Source organism: Astyanax mexicanus, chromosome 18 (genome assembly GCF_023375975.1).
Source record: "Astyanax mexicanus isolate ESR-SI-001 chromosome 18, AstMex3_surface, whole genome shotgun sequence".
Lineage (NCBI taxonomy): Eukaryota > Metazoa > Chordata > Actinopteri > Characiformes > Acestrorhamphidae > Astyanax > Astyanax mexicanus.
Genome location: NC_064425.1, coordinates 27,061,115 through 27,079,517, shown reverse-complemented (window position 1 = coordinate 27,079,517; position 18,403 = coordinate 27,061,115). Strand labels below are relative to the sequence as shown.

At 35.3% G+C, this 18,403-nt stretch overlaps 2 protein-coding genes across 4 annotated transcripts; both read right to left on the bottom strand.

Moving 5' to 3' along the window:
* Window positions 1–1,351: 1,351 nt before the first annotated feature.
* msh5 (mutS homolog 5) lies at window positions 1,352–12,876 on the bottom strand. Of its 3 annotated transcripts, XM_022662374.2 has the most exons (26): window positions 12,753–12,873; window positions 12,151–12,255; window positions 11,886–12,009; window positions 11,483–11,563; window positions 11,081–11,134; window positions 10,773–10,894; window positions 9,723–9,832; window positions 9,521–9,556; window positions 9,352–9,434; window positions 9,168–9,213; window positions 8,945–9,083; window positions 8,689–8,751; window positions 8,469–8,597; window positions 7,977–8,049; window positions 7,706–7,815; window positions 7,523–7,603; window positions 7,006–7,093; window positions 6,015–6,201; window positions 5,749–5,875; window positions 4,972–5,121; window positions 4,614–4,688; window positions 4,077–4,223; window positions 3,346–3,483; window positions 3,120–3,193; window positions 2,649–2,762; window positions 1,352–1,918 (listed from the first exon to the last, which is right to left on the bottom strand). In XM_022662374.2, the coding sequence occupies exons 2-25, from the start codon at window positions 12,244–12,246 to the stop codon at window positions 2,654–2,656; spliced, it is 2,442 nt and encodes an 813-aa protein (XP_022518095.2). In that variant the 5' UTR covers window positions 12,247–12,255; window positions 12,753–12,873; the 3' UTR covers window positions 1,352–1,918; window positions 2,649–2,653. The 3 variants fall into 3 exon arrangements, 2 of the variants coding, with proteins under 2 accessions (XP_022518095.2, XP_007241980.3); XM_007241918.3 differs by lacking the exon at window positions 1,352–1,918 and having other exon boundaries at window positions 1,965–2,762; window positions 12,753–12,872; XR_002648560.2 differs by lacking the exons at window positions 1,352–1,918; window positions 2,649–2,762 and having other exon boundaries at window positions 4,077–4,125; window positions 12,753–12,876.
* Window positions 12,877–14,083: 1,207 nt separating this feature from the next.
* Window positions 14,084–17,924, bottom strand: lypc (ly6 domain containing, pigment cell). Its single transcript, XM_007241917.4, has 3 exons — window positions 17,501–17,924; window positions 16,232–16,351; window positions 14,084–14,836 (listed from the first exon to the last, which is right to left on the bottom strand). Exons 1-3 carry the CDS (start codon window positions 17,553–17,555, stop codon window positions 14,628–14,630), a joined length of 384 nt encoding a protein of 127 aa, XP_007241979.1. The 5' UTR covers window positions 17,556–17,924; the 3' UTR covers window positions 14,084–14,627.
* Between the last annotated feature and the right edge of the window lie 479 nt (window positions 17,925–18,403).

The window sequence follows — 18,403 nt, the reverse complement described above, 5'->3', positions numbered from 1 at the left end:
AGCGACATTTGAGTTGCCTACTATCCAGGGAAAAATCTCACAGCTAAACAAGAGAAAACAACTGATTACAAAATACAATATAATTTTCTGTTAAAAGAAAACACTGTTACAGTAACCAGTTATAAAATAGTTAAAAACTATATAAATCAATAATACTTACACAATTATAAAACTCTGCAATCAACATCTGCATCTGTAATCCACAGTTGTGTCAGGGATGAGTATTAGTAGCATGGTAGGTCTCTATCAATCTGATCCAACAGCATCAATAGATAATAGAGCCATCCTCTTGCTCCTCTCACTGCGTTAGAAACACTAAAGGCTACAGACACCTAAACACCGTTTTAAAGTCTTAAAGCAGCCACAATTAGAGTTCATTCTGTCCTTATCCTGGCATTTGTTCTGGACATTGTGGATTAGAGCACCTCAATTAAATTGGAATTGTTCTAACCAACTCAATTACGTGGATTACAGCCATTTTACCCATTAGATGTGACATTCTCTGGCTCACTCTGACAGCCCTTATCCGGTAAAAGCCACTGAGGTTAATCGTCCAAATGGCTTTTTGTACCAAATCTGCATGCACAGTAGTAGTCTGTTTAAAGTGTGCTACAGACAAAGTGAATGAGGTAAAAGTGAACATTTCAAAGTTATCATGAAGATAGTAAGACGTTATGCAGCTTCAAAAAAGGAAAAGCAAGATAAAATCTTAACATTGAAGAGCTAGCATTGATTATATAGTGTCATTACAGGCTTTATCTCCTGAACCTGTTTATCAGGGCATACAACTGTATTCCACACTATGTATAGTTTCCATACCATAAAATATAACGTGTAAACTTTAAAGGAAACTGACCTTAAGACACGTCTTTCTCAATTATCTGATACATGATTTGACACAAAACAATTAAATTTGCATTAGTAGCAAACAGTTGCCCCTAAACATAATGAGTCTTTCACCACAATTACACAACCCCTCTTTAAACAATATATGGAAAAGAAATTTATAGACCAATTAAAAAAAATGATGAGTTTCTTTGATTTTACCAAATTGAAAACCTCTAAAATATAATCAAGAGGAAGATGGTCACAAATCATCAAACCAAGCTGAACTGCTAGAATTTTTGCACCAGGAGCGTTATAAAGTTTCAAAAGCAGTGTGTAAAACTGGTGGAGGAGAACATGCCAAGATGCATGAAAACTGTTATTAAAAACTAGAGTTGTTCCACCAAATATTGATTTCTGAACTTTTAAAAATGTATGAATATGAACTTTTGAAAGCTCTGCAGCTTTTTTGTTATTTTAGCTATTTTTCATTCTCTGCAGACATTTTTTTTATTTGAAAATTATTAGAAATGTTGTCTGTAGTTTATGAAATAAAACAACAACATTCATTTTACTCAAACATCTACCTATAAATAGCAAAATCAGAGAAACTGATTCAAAAACTATTTTTTTTTTGGACCAGAACTAATTACAAAAACGATATTACTGTCATTTTAAGACAAATTTATTTTATGTCAATAAAATATTGACAATATTGTAGTACAACACTGTAAGTACACATAAATGACTAAGAATATTAATTAATAAGAATATAAAGATATTGGAAATGGAATATAAAATGTTTAATGCAGTTAGCCACCCTCTGAACCCTCTGAGTGGTAAAAGATCTAAAAGTGTCTGTTCGTGCCAAAGCAGGCAGATTTAGAGTTGTCACTCTGCCCTTACCTTAGCTCTGAGTAATTTAACAGCTCAAGTAATTGGGGAACATAATTGGGACTAAACAACTCAATTAGGTCTGACATTCTTTGGCACTCTGGAGACATCGTCACCTTCTGTCCACAGTAGCTTATGGCCATGATTTTCCTTTAGTCACCTTGGAGCTTTGTCATCCAAAACAAATTTTATACAGAACCTATACAAGAACAACTGATTGTGAAAAGATGTAATAAACATATCAGCATTGTGAACAGTGTAATTTTATCACATGTATTGAATGAATGAGTGAAATGGACAACTAACATCTCTAGAAAACAGTATTCAGGATAGCATGGAATTCCAGTTTGGAAAGTAAAATAGAATAACAAATCCAGCACTCTAACATTCAATGTATATTTTGTTTCATTTTCTGTCTTATTTTGCCTACTTCAGATTAGAACTGCAGAATCCCCACATTTGTAGACATATGGTTCAGGGATCTAATTAATTCAATAAAGTGTGATAGCACAGCTGCTTCTGTCCAATGTAGTGACAGGGGATTAGTGACAACAGATTTGCATCGACACTTCCGAGAAATCAACCCAAGCCTTTCCTGACCTCAGTTACACTTAACGAAAGACATTTTTTGCAAGAATACACTCCACAAACACAATACATATAAATGTTTACCAAATATGTACAGTTACTTAGTGTAAAATATGTGAAGAGCAACATTAAATCAAACTACATTTTTCACAAACGGTAGATATAAAACCTCTTAATTAACATGTGGATGACTAAACCTGTAGTGATTAAACAAGGTAAAGTTAAGACCTTTTTTTGATGGAACTCACCACTTTAGTGTAACATGTATATTCAAAACTCCTGGGCAACTCAATGGACTACATTTGAATGGTGTAGTTTTAATTAATGATAGGAAGTAGAACCTTAATTATAGCCTTTCTCCAATGGGCAGCAGCTCCTCTTTCATAAACTTCACCAGGTCCAGCGACAGGTCATCCAAATCAAGGCTCAGGAACTTCTGTACTACTCTTTTACATCTGGATACAGAGACAAAACAGTTGCAATAACAGTCACCTGCATCCCAGTACACATGGTCAGATTTTACAGTGATATTTTTACAGAGATAAAAGTGCAGCTCTGATAGCAAATTCACCACTTGGAGACAGAAATTGAGGTGGTATTTTTTTAAATTTTTTCAAAGCACTCCAAGGACACAGTTTGATTACAAATATTGCCTACAGCTTAATTGTATTAGTCCTAGTCAAGGAAAGTAAATCTAAAAGATGCAGTGCTAGGCTTTTAAGCTCTACGCACTAGCAGTCATCCCCAAAACAAGTGGTGTGAAATATTTAATACTTAAAACAAATAATTTACTTTTTCTGTTTAACACAAACCTGTTTATCTGCTCATCACCTGAGGGCTGATCAATCCTTTTGATGGTCTTTCCAGTTCTGTATAATTCTGATACCTAAATATAATAAGGATAAATATATGACAATAATAATCTTATTAAAATAAGTCTGATACTGTTTATACTCAGGTTTATGTTTTAAGGTTTTTTGTTAGGTATAGCAAAGAAATCTTTTTATGGCTTATGGCAGAAATCTGGGTAACAAATACCTCCACTCCTCTCTGCACCAGGGCAGGTTCCAGACCAGCCAGTGTAGCAATGTTAGCAGCATAGCTGGACTGGCAAATGCCTTCCTTAAGCTGGTAGAGAAAGACCAACTCCTCTCCATCCACTGCAGTCTCTAGAGTCTATCCATATAGAGAAATATAATGCACATTAAAAAAAGAAACCCCATGGTAGTCATATAAAATCATTTTAGGGATGCAGAATTATGAGAAACAGAAAGAGAAAACATACTAAATATACCGATATGATAAGTGTCCCAAAACCTTTGCTATGTGCTGACCTGTGGAATATGTGTGTGGGGTCTCTTGCATTGCATGTGGACTTAATGTACAACATATAATATTATGTATTCCTGGTACACATACAACACTGTGGCTTGAAGAATGTTAAATGGAATATCCTATCTATCTGGCACCCAGACCTCACTCAAACGCTGACCATTCACATCGCCTTGGCATGAATGTACTGTGCAGTGTTCAACCTTAATCAAAAGAAAACACCTCACAACTTACACAGATGTTGATATTCCCAGTCTGTTCCCAAAAGTAACACTTTACAATCAATTTACATACTTCTATCGAAAGACTTTTATCATGTCAGTGTACAGCACTTTATGCTCATGTTGTCAAAGAAAGTAAACGTTTATTGCAAAATGTGAAATCCCCATTTAACATGTCTGCATGTGAACAGTGTTTTAAAATCAGTAGATACACACCAGCAAGGAGAGGAGTGGGGACTGAGGCAGAAGGCCCAGCTGCAGAACACTGTGGAAGTTTGTAGCCAGAAAAACAAACGGACATTCAGAGGGAGATCTGCGTAACCAGTGATTCAGGCATGCAGCCAAAAGTGATAAACCATCAACCTGTAAACACACCCACAAAGCAATAGACTCTATGATCTAGTCTTTTACCTGAATTCCCTCATTAATTTACCATTATAATTATTCCCCTGGGCAGCGGTTCTCAAACATTTTTATTTGGAAATCTCCTCTGTGTATGGTAAATGGCGCTACTGCCCTCCTAAAACCCACCCTAATTAGGATAAAAAAAAAAAAACTGTTGGTTTACAGCATTTCTCTGTGATGTTTTTATCAGCTACTACTTTTTAATATATGGCCAAATTGGATAATGATAAATGTACATAATAAAATATAAATATAGAAGAAACAACCTCTAATATTTTTGGTGGCCCACCTATTGGCCCATTGTGAGCCCCCAGTTTGAGAACCACTGCCTTAGAGTCCTAGACTTACTGTATTGGTTCCTTTGCCAAACTCATCCACCAACACAAGTGACGTTCCTGTGCCATTGTTCAAAGCATGAGACATCTAGAGAGGAAACAGCAAGATTTCACAAAAAAAATATTCTTTATTTTTTACTAAATTTAAATCTGCACATTATTTTCACATTAATAAAATGTATTCTATCAACATTACTGTGTCTCTGAGTCTGGCCTTCTCCAATATAATCTTTAACTGATACATTTTATTACTACAGTATATTATTATATATTATTAAACTATCATATAGTCAAAAACTGTGTAAACATTTAAAACAAACTGTTAATTTAATACTTAAGACAGGTGGTGTGTGAGTAACAGACATCTGTACCTGATTTACATCTATCATGAAGGTACTCAGGCCCACAGACACAGACTCCCGACTGTGCATGCGGGTGAAGATGGCGTCCACCAGACCAATCTCAGCCTCTTTGGCAGGCACATCAGAGCCAATCAGAGCCATGAACACAATCAGGCCAACCTATATCAACAGCTCCATCCAGTTAACAACAAATATGGAAAAACAGGGTTGTTTAAAAAAACAATCTTTATAAAATCAGAAAAATAATACATGTGATAACACATGAAATAATTATTTTAGTATTATATTTATTGTATATTTTTTATTTTTTAGCTATTGTTCTTATTCTATTAACAGTTTTAAAATCACTTTTATAAAATACACAATTTCTGTAAATATCTAATTACAGTCATTAAAATACCTGCACTCACTAATGTCACTTTCTTTGGTGGGAAAGCATGTGGAAGGCAGTGAGATATGGCAAGTGTTTATCTCATTATTAGGTATAAAATGACAGTTTACATCAACAGTAAATCCTTTGTGTACTATGTGAATTGAGTGAATGTCCTATTCAATTTGTAATAAACAATAATGTGTCAAAAACATATAACATTATTTTTTAGACATGCAGAGTGAAATCAAGTTTAAGGGTAGAACACGGAGTTATGCCACAGAATATGTGAACTCTGTTACTGTCCATTCTGTTAATACAGATAATGATAACAGAGTTTAATGAGTCAAAACTCATATCTAGATTGTGCTGTATGTGTGTACCAGTGTGTATTTTGGAGTGTGTGTTGTACTTGCCTGTTTCAGGTAGATGCTCTTGCCAGAGGAGTTTGGTCCTGTTAGTACCTTGACCTTCCCCTCAGTCTCAGAAGTGATGCATGGATTCGCCACAAATACTGGCACACACAGCTCCAACAGAGGATGTCTGAGAGAGAAAGGTAAAGAAAGATAAAGAAGACAGTATGAAATGAGTGATGGCAAAATGCTGTTACATTAAACTGGATACAACATTTAATTGGGCACCTAATTATACCCTCCTTCTTTATCAGCCAAAAATGCTTTACCGGGACTGATGCAGTGTCAGTCTGCAGCTTTGTGTCAGTGTAGGGGAGCAGTAGCCGTAGTTCTGGGAGGCCTGTGCTAAGGCCATAAGGCAGTCCAGCTCAGCACACAGGGATAGCACTTTGTAAAGGCAGCTGCTGCGCTGCAGTACAGATGCTTGCAGTTTTGCCATCACTGCCCTTTCCATGTCTAAAACACACAACAACTTCTTAGACTACTCAGAGCTACACAGTCTGTAAAATTATATAGCTGCTACTAGGGGTAAAATTACCTTCCTTTTTCAATCAGAAAGAAAATGTTTTTTCAAAATTTAAAATAAAAACATATGAGGAAAGCATGGTCAGTATTAGTAACACCCCTCTGGTAAGTATCAGTTAGAACAGTTTCTTTAAATTCTTCTTTGGGTTTTTTTTGTCCTTTATTTCTCTTAAATTGATTCTATTTGTGTTAACATGTCTGGGCCAGATTTCAATCTAATTAGGTTATTTCTGATATACACTTAAAATAAATATGCATCAAGGTTTCATTAAGCAATGAAATAGAAGCACTATTTTTGGTTCCGAAAAGAACTATCCTGTTAAAAGATACTCTGTGTGTTACAAAATATGTTTAACAAGACAGCCATATTTACCATATTTGTGTATGAATGCTGCCTTTTCCTATCTGTGCAGTAAACCTACACACATTATTGTAGAAATCATGTACTGCCAGCAATGTGGTTATTGTGTGATTAAGTCCAGGCAGTATCAGATCTCAATGCAGCTTAAATTTAGTGTCCACTGATACTAGATTTGGATGTTTTGAGTGAATAACTAGGCATTTTTTATATTTTCCTTATTGGATCCACAGGTGTTTTTTCGATGGCATTGCCCAATTTTTTTATTTAAATTATGTTTATATTTTAAAGTGTGGGCACAATTTCTAGCTGACCAAACATCTCTGATACAGTGAAGATGTGGCCAGTGGCCAGTATCCAGATTTGCGTGTGAACACCTTTGATGTCAGAGTGTAGATCACCCAGCATGTGGTCAAGCTCTTTAGTCTTGGCACTGCGGTAATGGAGCCTGTCTTCTGACACAAACTAACAAAAAAAGGGACAAACACATAAATAAACACACATAGCATACATAATTTATTTAAAAAACATATAATCTAATTCATATAATCAGTTTTTTTAAAAGGTGATTTGAAAAGAAAGAATACTATTGATTACTCTTCATTTTACAGAAATCTAATAATGTAAGCACCGAATATCACATACAACATACATTTTTTTGCTGCTTGTACAGTGCCACTTGCACATCTTAATTTATCTTTTCCTGTAGCTAAGCTTGTAAAATTCCTTATAATCAATCTGAACAGCATTTTATACAGTGGATTATTCAATTGCATACTGACACCTAAAGTATTTGTTTGTCATAGGCTGCTTTATCACAAACAGTGGACAAATTGATGTCTGACTAGAATAGAATTCTGATCTTGACATACTACATTGTCCCTGAATACTCACAAGAAAATCAAGGCCTTCAATCTCAAAGTTTTCCTTGTCCACCATGCCAGGCAATCGTGGTACTGAAAGAAGGAACCCAATCTATTAAAGAAAAAGAAAAATGATCCACATATACTATATCTGATCGTAGACTGGCAAAGCTAAAAAACTACAATGGGTCCTGAATGAATTAGGGATCCACACCAGAGGGATGTAGATGACACTGCAGGTAGAAAAACGTGAATCCAGATTTTCCATCTCAGCACGGGCCACATCCGTTAGGAAATCTGAGAGGCCCATCATCGTTCTTTTCTCTGAAGAAAAGCAAGAGAAACTGTAATAAATACTGTTTTTGATACATATCACATAAACTTTTCAGACAAAGAGTAATTCTCTTTGTCTTTTTTAAATTATCCTAGAGGCCAAACCATGTAAATAAATCAAACAGTAAAAATCAAACGTTCAACAAGCTCACTTTCATCAATGGCAGGGTCAACATTTGGCTTGACAATAAAGCAGTTATCAGCTAAACTGCTTTCAAAATCAACCTGCAAAACATAAATATTTATATTTCTTAGTTTTATAAATTTAATAAAGGTGTGTTAAGCACTTTGCACTTCATACAGCAGCTTGTAAGTCAGGTAATGTATCTCCTGGGAGAGTCACAGTTTGGGTGGATAGATAGATCACTGACTGTTTGTGAATTGTAAACTGTGAACTTTACCAGGATTCATTTAGAAATTGAATGTGATTTACTGGTGAAAAAGGCAGCATAACCGGGTTCTTATCTAATTGTATCAAAGCTAAAAAGCATAAGAATGCCCTAACGTATCAAAAAACATCAAATTAAACATGTGTGAGGAAGTAAAAAAAACTGTGTTCATTGCACCATAACTAATTATTAGTTAGGCAGTACGAATACTAAAGAGAAAATGCACATGATTCACTAATCAACTATAAGACTCACCACTTTACTGATGAGTGTGGCGATGTAGGGGAGCTCGTCTTTAAAGTCACAACTGATCTCTCGAAAAACATGGATGTTCTGGGGTAGGGAGCGCACTGTGTCTCTGATCCCCACCGCACTGTACACAGTCTGCATGACATAAACATGGTTCAACAAAAGAAACTTAACAATTAAACAATATTAAGGTTAAAAGGTAAAAGGTAAAAGAGGTGTAAGTGACCTTATAGAGACTCTGCCAGTCAGAGACTTTGGTATGAGTTACAGACATTTTGTAGAGTAAAGTCTGTAAGAGAAATGACAATAAGTAAATCTGAAGAAAGAGATGACAGACAAAGTAGAAGCTGCAAAATTGATTAAAAAAAATACTAAAAGGATTATGCTAAACAATATGAATGTCAATTTTAACAGCCCTTTTTTGAACTCAGCTTGTATGAGTTTTATGATAGACAGATACACCCCTAAGCATAAGTTTGTACCGGAATATTCCCGACATTGCGCAGGAAATTCTGTAATGTGTTCATCACATCAGAGTTGTGTGGAGAGGTAAAATAACGAACCACCTCCTGTCTTCTCTTCAATACACTCATGTCTCGAGTGGGCCTGTGGAACCACTGCCTGTGAAAACAGAACCAACAGTTTTGAATTTTAAATCACTGTCTGTGGATTAAAAACAGAGAAAGATGGGGAAAAAAATCATACCGTAAAAGCCTGGAGCCATGCTTACATCGGCAGCGATTCAATATTCCTGAAAGATGAATGCAGTCTTTTTTTTATATTAAGTAATATGAATTGTAAAATTACCAACATCGGCCAATCAGAAAGATTGTAATGAAGACACTCATAAAGACAGTGACTCCATAGTAACATGGAAGATATATTTTACCATAGAGACTCAGCCCCTCCTTCACCCCTGACTGGAACTTATAGACAGAAGGGTGCAGCTCCGATTTAAAAATCTGGAGAGCACTGAGAATATATAATATAAAAACATATGAACACATATACTTTAAATTACCAGCACAGATATTCACTGTTTATAGAGGAAAGTGCACCTGTATGTGTCTCGGTCAATGTATACTACGTCATTTCTGTTAAATAACAAAAAAAAAAAAGATTTAAGTAAATACTTTTCAAAACTGAAATGTCCACTGAAATGCCATATAACAGACAGGAACTAGTATAATGTCATGATTAATGTTATATACAAACTACTGAACAATACAAATGGTTTTGTAAGAATTGTGAATGCCATACAGTGTGTAGGTCAGTAACTGCAATATGGGAACCCCAACACTGCTGTCCTCCAGTTCAACGCCAACTCTTCTCCTGTCCAGACATTTTAGGAGTCCTCCTATGCTCCTCAGCTGTGAAAAAAATTATGAAAGAAAGTTTCAATACCTTCATTTTATATTTCATTTAATTAGTTCAAACAAATAAAGCACAAAACTGGTGCAAAAAGCATGCATGAGTGTAAATATACACATATTTTCGGGTTCTTTATGATGTTGGACCCTAATCCAAAACTGTGCTGACATAGTTACACCCTTACAAAAATGTACTGTGTGAGACGTGATCATGGGCGTGGTAGTGGGGGAAAAGTGGATCTAACTACCCAGGGCCCGAGTACGGAGAGGGGCCCATGAAAATCTTTTTTTGCTCACTGGCCCACTGACACTGACAGTGTACAGGGCCCAGAATTTCTCTCTCCCTGGCTCCTCCTCCCTCGTGCTTCTCTCCAGTGTGTTCGTCTCGCTTCCCAGGTTAGCCCTTGTTTACCCTGACTGTTGTCTTCCTCGCTTACGCTTTGCGTGATCTCTGTTTTCACCCGTTTTCGCTTTACACCCATTTTTGTTTCCCACCCGTTTTAATTTTTCACCCGTTTTCGTTTTCCACCCATTTTTGCTTTCCACCCATTTTCGCTTTCCAACCATTTTCATTCTCCACCTGTTTTCATTCTCCGCCCGTTTTAGTTTTCCACTTGTTTTCGAACCCAATTGGGCTGTGTGTATATTTTTTTCCATTCATCTTGCTTTGAGATCTACTGTTCTGCAAGTTTGTTCATCAACCTTTTGGGCTGGAGAGCTGCTTGTCTGTAGCACTCCTCATGGGCGTGGTAGTGGGTGGAAAAGTGGACCTAACTATCCAGGGCCCGAGTAGGGAAAGGGACCCGTTCGCTCATGTTCCTTGTGTACTGGCATGGTTAGGGGCCCACTGACATTTAGAGTGTACAGGACTCAGAATTTGGTGCTACACCCCGGACGTGATTTGGGAAATAAGTGATTTTGAAATATGTGTGTGCCTTACCATTAGTACAGAATCAAACGGAATGCATGAGGAGAGATATGGGATTTTTTCATTCTCAGTGATGGATGAAGGAAGAAAAGGGAGATGTGCTGACAGAAGCCTCTGTTTACTGACCTCTACTCCTGCAGTACAATAAGAGAGACTAATTGTAGGTAAATGATTAATTTGGACAAAAGTTCAAACAAAGTGATTGTACACTTAAATATTAACTGTACTTGCAATTATAGAACTTCTATGAACCACAGATTGCATAAAAACACCAAAAGCCACATATATTTTTGACAAAGCTTAATATATTTTGTACTTACTAAAGTTAGCACTGGGATACACAACAATTTCTTGCCTGTAGTTGGGATTTGACCCTAAAATTAGAATAAGTAAGAAGCACTTATTTAGAACATTGTAGCTCAGCTTATGTATTTTATGTACCTTTAAACAACACAGTTATAGTGACATGACATATGGACAGAGACTAGTATTGTTTCTTTTGCTGTGTAAATGAAAGCTAAATAACACTGCACTGGCCCGCATGACATGCATGTGTATGGCTTCCTGCATTAGTTTTCAATGTGATTTATGCCGGAGTCACTCATCTGTTAATATAGACATTTCTACGATCATAACCTCAGTCAGGTGTGGGTGTTCCACATTTACATGTATCAATTGACATACCACTGTCCCATGACTTTTGGCATATGAGTGTATCTTACCAAGTCCTTTGATGAACTGGGCCATGTTCCGCTCCTGCTTAGCACTTGTGATGATGACATTAGGGCTGATCTCCTGAATGACTATATTCATGTCACATATAACATATATTTTAGTTATTGGTTGGGTTACAGTGGTATCTAGTTTTACAGTGAACCATGATATTAAAATTGATCATTGTTATACCGTGTACTTTATACTGGTATTGAAAAAACTGCAAAATGTACATTTTCAACTCTATAGAGATGATATATGTATTTATTTTTTAATACATGATCTTTCCCAATGTTTGTGTACTATTACAACACATTGTACAAACTGTAAAGCAGAATAAGCTTAACAACTTTGTCCATATAATATATTTCTATTAAACAATGATCAATCTAGTAAACATATTTAAGTTACCTTTATCCAAAATAGTAAGATCCCTGTTGTCTGACGTATCTGGCATGAAGTGCAGGGTACAGTCTTTACTGTCATAGAAACTGAGACCAACCTGGCCATGCTGAGCAAACACGCTCAGTAGTACCTTAAATAAAAAAAGGTGAAAGGTGACAATAATACTTTATTCATCCTGACAAACCTAACCTTTAATACTGTCATGAATCAACAGATAAATAAATAATATAATAATAGATAAAATCATAAATCACCTGTAACAATCACTCACCTCAGAAGGTGCTTCATTTTCATCTCCAGCCAGACTAGCACAGGATGCCACATCTCTTTCTCTTTCTCCACATCTCACATTTCTCTCCTCATTCATGTTTTTAAGCTACACAAAACAATTATTATTTTTTTATTTATTAGGAACCTAAAAGTTTCGCTATTTAGCCAGTTGTGAAGTAATGAGTGGATATTTGTCAGTAGTTATCTAGTAGTTAACCTACAAATTAGCCACACAGTTTTGCAGTTCACTTTAACTATCAGCAAGTAAGTTACACGGTTTAAAAATACTGTAAATGTACAGCATATTACTGGCAATTTTATTATACCTAAAGTCATTGTAGCATTTTATGAAACAAAATCAGCTGTACTGTAAAAATACAGCAATTGCTTAGCTACAGTTTGTAAATGCCAGATAAACTAACTAGCATTAACTTTCTAGTTAGCTTAGTTAAGTTAGCACCAGCAAGATAACCTAGCACACTAGCTAAAGGTTAACAAACTTTAGTTATATAGGATAGTTATATTTAAAAACGAACTAGCTGGGTAGTTTATTTACTTTAAAAGCTTCAGCTAAATTTTAAACAGAATATCCTATAATTTTACCGATACAGTTTCTGAACCTGCAGGTCTGCTCTTTTCCACACAGCCACTGATACACTAAGTTAGCTGGGTTAGCTAACCCGTCTAAATGCCTCTCAGAAGTGAAGCACTACAGGTCTATAGCGCCTCTGCTGGTCAGTTGGAGCCATATACATTGGCTTGCAAAAGTATTCATACCCCTTGATTGTTTTTCACATTTTGTCATTTTACAACCACAAACTTTATGATATTTTATTGAGGTTTTAAGTGATAGACCATTACAAACCATTACAAAAACGGCCATCTCATTTTTCTCATCTAAACTTTCTAGCTGTTTGAACAGCAGGGAAGGTTAAACTGGTTGACGAGATTATGAACTAGGTGTTCATTTAGGTTTTGCTGATTTACAATTATGATCAGCCTGACTGGGTGAGTTCACCAGCATGATCAGGCGACTGAATAGAAACTGAGTAGAAGTGCTGCATTTAGAAAAGCAACCAGCAGAGAGCAGCACTGTTCACAGATTCTGAAGTAATCAATCATTTTTTAAAACACAACCATTAAACTGGTGCCTGAACCCTGTGTGTTTTGTCCTTCTGCTATAAAAACAACTGTACACTGTTTTTGGTGTAGTTTTATTCGTTTATTTTTGAGGGATGCACACAATCAATTGTAAAACTTGTTGAAAGATTTGTTCAAATAATTAATGTCATTATGCCTTTGGATGAATAATTTTAAATGGAAAATAATCCTCTTTTCATTAGTTTTTCTGTGATGTTATTAATTTCATTTAGTTAATCTTAAATGAGGAACCCTAACACACAGACAACAAATAATATGTTCATGATATTGTAATTTCCTGCAATCATGTTACGTTTAGTTGTATTATCTGTGGTGTATTTTCACTTTTTACAAAAGAATTTTCACTGATAATTTCTATAAACTAGTCAGACATCTAACTCAATTTTAGCCAGATAAATTAGCACCAATAGGGCAAAGGGCTACAGAAAAAATCTAGATATATTTCTAATATATTTCTTAATTTTGTTTGATACAATTCCGACATAAATATTAACAGTACAAATCAATAAAATAGATATATTGTCAAGCTCTACTTTAAAATATTAGTATTTAGTTTAGAGTATTTAAAGACTTCTAGTCTACAAATCTACTGGTGTCACAAGGAATTATCAGCTCAAGGGAACAGATTATGTCTCTAAATATATTCTTTTTCTACCTTGATACCCCCATATACTCCCAAATTCCACTGCATATTGAGTTTTCAGAAATAAGGAATAATCCTGCATAACATTTTAACATATCACTAATAAATACATGAATAAAAAAATCAAACATTGTTGATGTAAAATGGTTTATTGTAGATAAATTTTGCAAATCATATTTCTTTGTGGGATCCACAGATCACAAGTCCTACAAAGCTGCTAATTTCACTAGCCATCAGCAATGGATATGTGGGAGACTGTTACTATTAATAAATCCTTAGTTATATTAATATTTCCATTTAATCTACTAGTGTCCCGAGTGTCTATACGTGGCTATTATTTATGTTAGCTACCTATTACACAGTTTAGAGATCTGAGGTAAACCTGACTAGACTGAAATCACAGAGATGGCAGGGCAGTGACTTCCATTGTCCCTTACTGTTTTAATCTTAAATCACCATAAAGATCATGATGTAATATAGGACAGTATATCAGTTATCATAAAAAAATCTCTAAGCATTAAAGGAAAAAACATTATTTTGCCACAGTTAGTGGTTACCCAAGCACAGATTGCAAGCAGACTCTAATATTCCTGAAAAGAGTATGTGATATTAATAAATTTAAAAATGTGATCAGTAAATATTGCACAATATCACAGGATGGTTCTTCTGAAAGGTCACTGTAAAAAGAGAAGTGAGAGAGCAAGAGAGAGGAGGGTCGCTGTGTAGAAACCCCCAGAACTGGCTGACGCTTCATTACACAGGAGAGTATCACAGCACTCGTTGGTGAAGGTGAAGTTTAAACCCATCGCAAACTTCTCTCCAGTGATCCCACACAACGCTGGCAACACACAGCTCTTCTCATACAGGACCACCTGAAACTCCCCTGTGGAGGAAAAAAAAAAAAAAAAAAAAAAAAATATATATATATATATATATATATATATATATATATATATATATATATATATATGAAATACATTTATATGTAACATTTATGTTTATAATAGAAACACAAGGTTTAAGCTGGATTTCTATGTCACAGTAATCACTGTGTAATAAACCATGGATAAAAGTGATAGAAGGATGGCACAATGAAGACTGTAAAAAGCCTGTAAAAACATGTAACAGTCCAATAATAAATAAAGGGTAACTCCCAGACATTTTCCTTTATTGATTTTGAAAACGTCACACTAGACCTCAAGCAGCTTGGATTGTTTAGCTCTATACTCTTTCTCCAGACAGCAAAATTTATTGATGGTCAGTGGCAGATTACCTAACTTCCCAAACCATCAGTGTTAGTTTACTGTATGTGTGAGTTTCACTTTTTGAATTGAATTACTGAAATTACTTTTCGATAATATTTAATTTTTTTTTTGATGCACCTGTATTGTTAATAAAAAACTAAACTAATGTAATATTTTCACATGTACAATTTTCTTGAGAATGCTGCTATAAAACAAGGTTGAACATTAGCCAGTGTGCTCTCCCATTCATCCATTTACTTTTTTTTTAACATTTTCATTTAAATCATTATTTAAAAATCAAACTGGTTATACCATATAACATAATTATGTTTAATCACTACCCAAAGCAATGTTACCAATGTTCTAGAAAGAAAAAAAAAAAAAAAACAGATTTATTTATGGAAACCTCTGAACATTTGCTGAACATATCCTGGAAATACTAGAAATCCTGAATGGTCCACTGAGATGGCACATTTATTTAGATTTATTGAAATTTGTAATGCTACTCTTTCATGTGAACAGGCATTGAATCTAGGTGGGTGTCATTCACTCACAATTTTGGTGACAGATGTACAATGTTTTTACACAGATTTCCAGAAGGATTTGACAATAATTACCTAATTTTGTGTCCACTTAAGTTCTTATGAACATGACATGTTCTGAACTTCAATGTGTTATTCAGGGTCTGTGGGCCTTACTGGCCTGAACTAATTGGTGAGTTAAAAGAGTGTACTTTTTAATTAATTTACATACTCAGACCATATTTTTAGCTAATTATTATAACATTATTATTATAAAATTATATACTATAAAATGCATTTTTATTTTGCCAGTTAAAATTGACTAGTATGATTTAATTGCTAAAGATAAGCATATTACAACATTCATGTTTGAACACATTATAGAACAGTAACAACTAGAAAAGAACAGTTTATGTTTCAATGTAACACAGTAATTAATGTAGCACAGTATTTGCAATTTGCAAAGTAAAATTATCTTCGTAAAAGCCATGCACTTGTCTTTAACATAGTTACCTCTCTGTCCAATGGCCTTGCTGGATAGGCAGCGCTGCCCTGGGCCACATATGGTGGGGTATCTGATGCAGTCCAGAGGGGAGATAGCAGGAAACACACAGGTGTAACAGAAAAGGGGGACTGTATAAAACAGGGGTGACAGAAAATCAATTAGGACAGCGTTTCTTGATCAGTTTTGGAGTACAATGGACTATCCAACTCCCAGCACACCTGGCCTGGATTATTAAAAACACTGAACAACGTGTGGGAGGAGCTGGGTTCCAGTGAAACTTGTGGAACACAAAAATAGAGCTGAGAAACCAAACATAACTCTGATACATAATACAATAAAAGAAATTGACTACGGACTACATGTCCAAATGTTTGTGGACAAATTCAGAACCTGTAAGTTGTACCCAATGCTGATGCAGATGTGCAAATGAGTGTGCACAGTTTTTTAGCCCCAGTAGAAAAGTACTGCCAATGAAATAGGACTCTATATCAACCTATTGGCACCATGTTTCATGCCAGGTGCGGGCTAGAGGAGTGTAAAGACCACTTCAAAATGATCAGTTTCTCTGATTTTACCAAACTGAAAACCTCTGGAATATAATCATAAGGAAGGTGGATGATCACAAGCCATCAAACCAAGCAAAACTGCAAATTTTTGCAACAGAAGTGGAATCAATTCATCCAAAAGCAGTGTGTGAGACTGGTGAAGGAGAACATGCCAAGATGCATGAAAACTGCGATTAAAAAAATTGATTTCTGAACTCTCTGAAACTTTATGAATATGAACTTGTTTTCTTTGCATTATTTAAGGTCTGAAAGCTCTGCATCTTTTTTGTTATTTCAGTCATTTCTCATTTTCTGCAAATAAATGCTCTAAACGACAATATCTTTATTTGGAATTTGGGAGAAATGTTGTCTGTAGTTTATAGAATAAAATAACAATGTTTTTTTTTCCATAAACATAAACCTATAAATATCAAAATCAGAAAAACTGTTTCAGAAACTGGAGTGGGCCATTATCTTTTTCAGAGCTGTGGTACAGTGTAGTGAGCTGTGGAGCAGTGGAACTGTGTTCTCTGAAATGATGGTGCTCCATCCATCCAGAAACCTGCATGTAAATGCACTCACGTATTAAAGTAGGTGTTACTAAACATTTGTCCATATAGCATACATAGTAGCAAAATAAAATAATAAAAAAAAAAGTATGAATTACACTCCAGTCCACACAAATATAAACAAACATTAAATTTTTTTTATCCTCTTTCATCAGTTACTCACCCACTGATGGCAGCAAGCAAATGAAAAGAACTGAACTGTACAGACAAGACATCATTTCTTCTGTTGTCGTATTCCAGCTTTCAATGTTCTTGTTGGGGTCAGAGCAGATCTTCACAGTCCAGTAGCCACACCTGCTGGTTCTGATGAACTGAAACTATGTCCCCACCCTGCCATATAATCCAATTTTGGTTTGGCTTTGGAGAAAACGCTACATTGAAGTTGCATTCAAGCCAAAAATGATCAACTCTAAAAATTCAGGAGCTGTCTGTGATCCTTAACATTCACACAAACATTAAATCACAACTTTTTTTAAACACAGGTTTTAAATAATTTACTGCGGACTAACTTATTGAAGGTAAGCTTCTGTTTTATGTTTGATGGGTGGTGGGGGTGTGCTGTGGCGCTCTCTCCCACCCCAAATCATTTTATAAAAGACCTAGAGCGAAGGTAAGCAGCATGATTTAATTATAGATGATTAGCTAATGAATGGCATGCAGTGAAACCAGAGGTCTGTCAAATGACCCAAGTCTTGTGACTACAACCCCTGGCAAAAAGTATGGAATCACCAGTCTTGGATGAGCACTCCTTCAGACATTTCATTCTGTAAAACAAACTCTGATCAAAAACATGATACAACAATAAGGTCATTCCAAAGTGCAACTTGTTGGCTTTCAGGAACACTCAAAGAAATGAAGAAAAAACATTGTGGAAGTCAGTGAATGTTACTTTTATTGACCAACCACAGGGAAAAAAATATGGAATCACTCAATTCTGAGGAAAAAAGTATGGAATCATGAAAAACAGATAAACAAAAGATGATTCAAAATACATCACTAGTATTTAGTTGCACCACCTTTGGCTTTTATAACGGCTTTCAGTCTCTGAGGCATGGACTTGATGAGT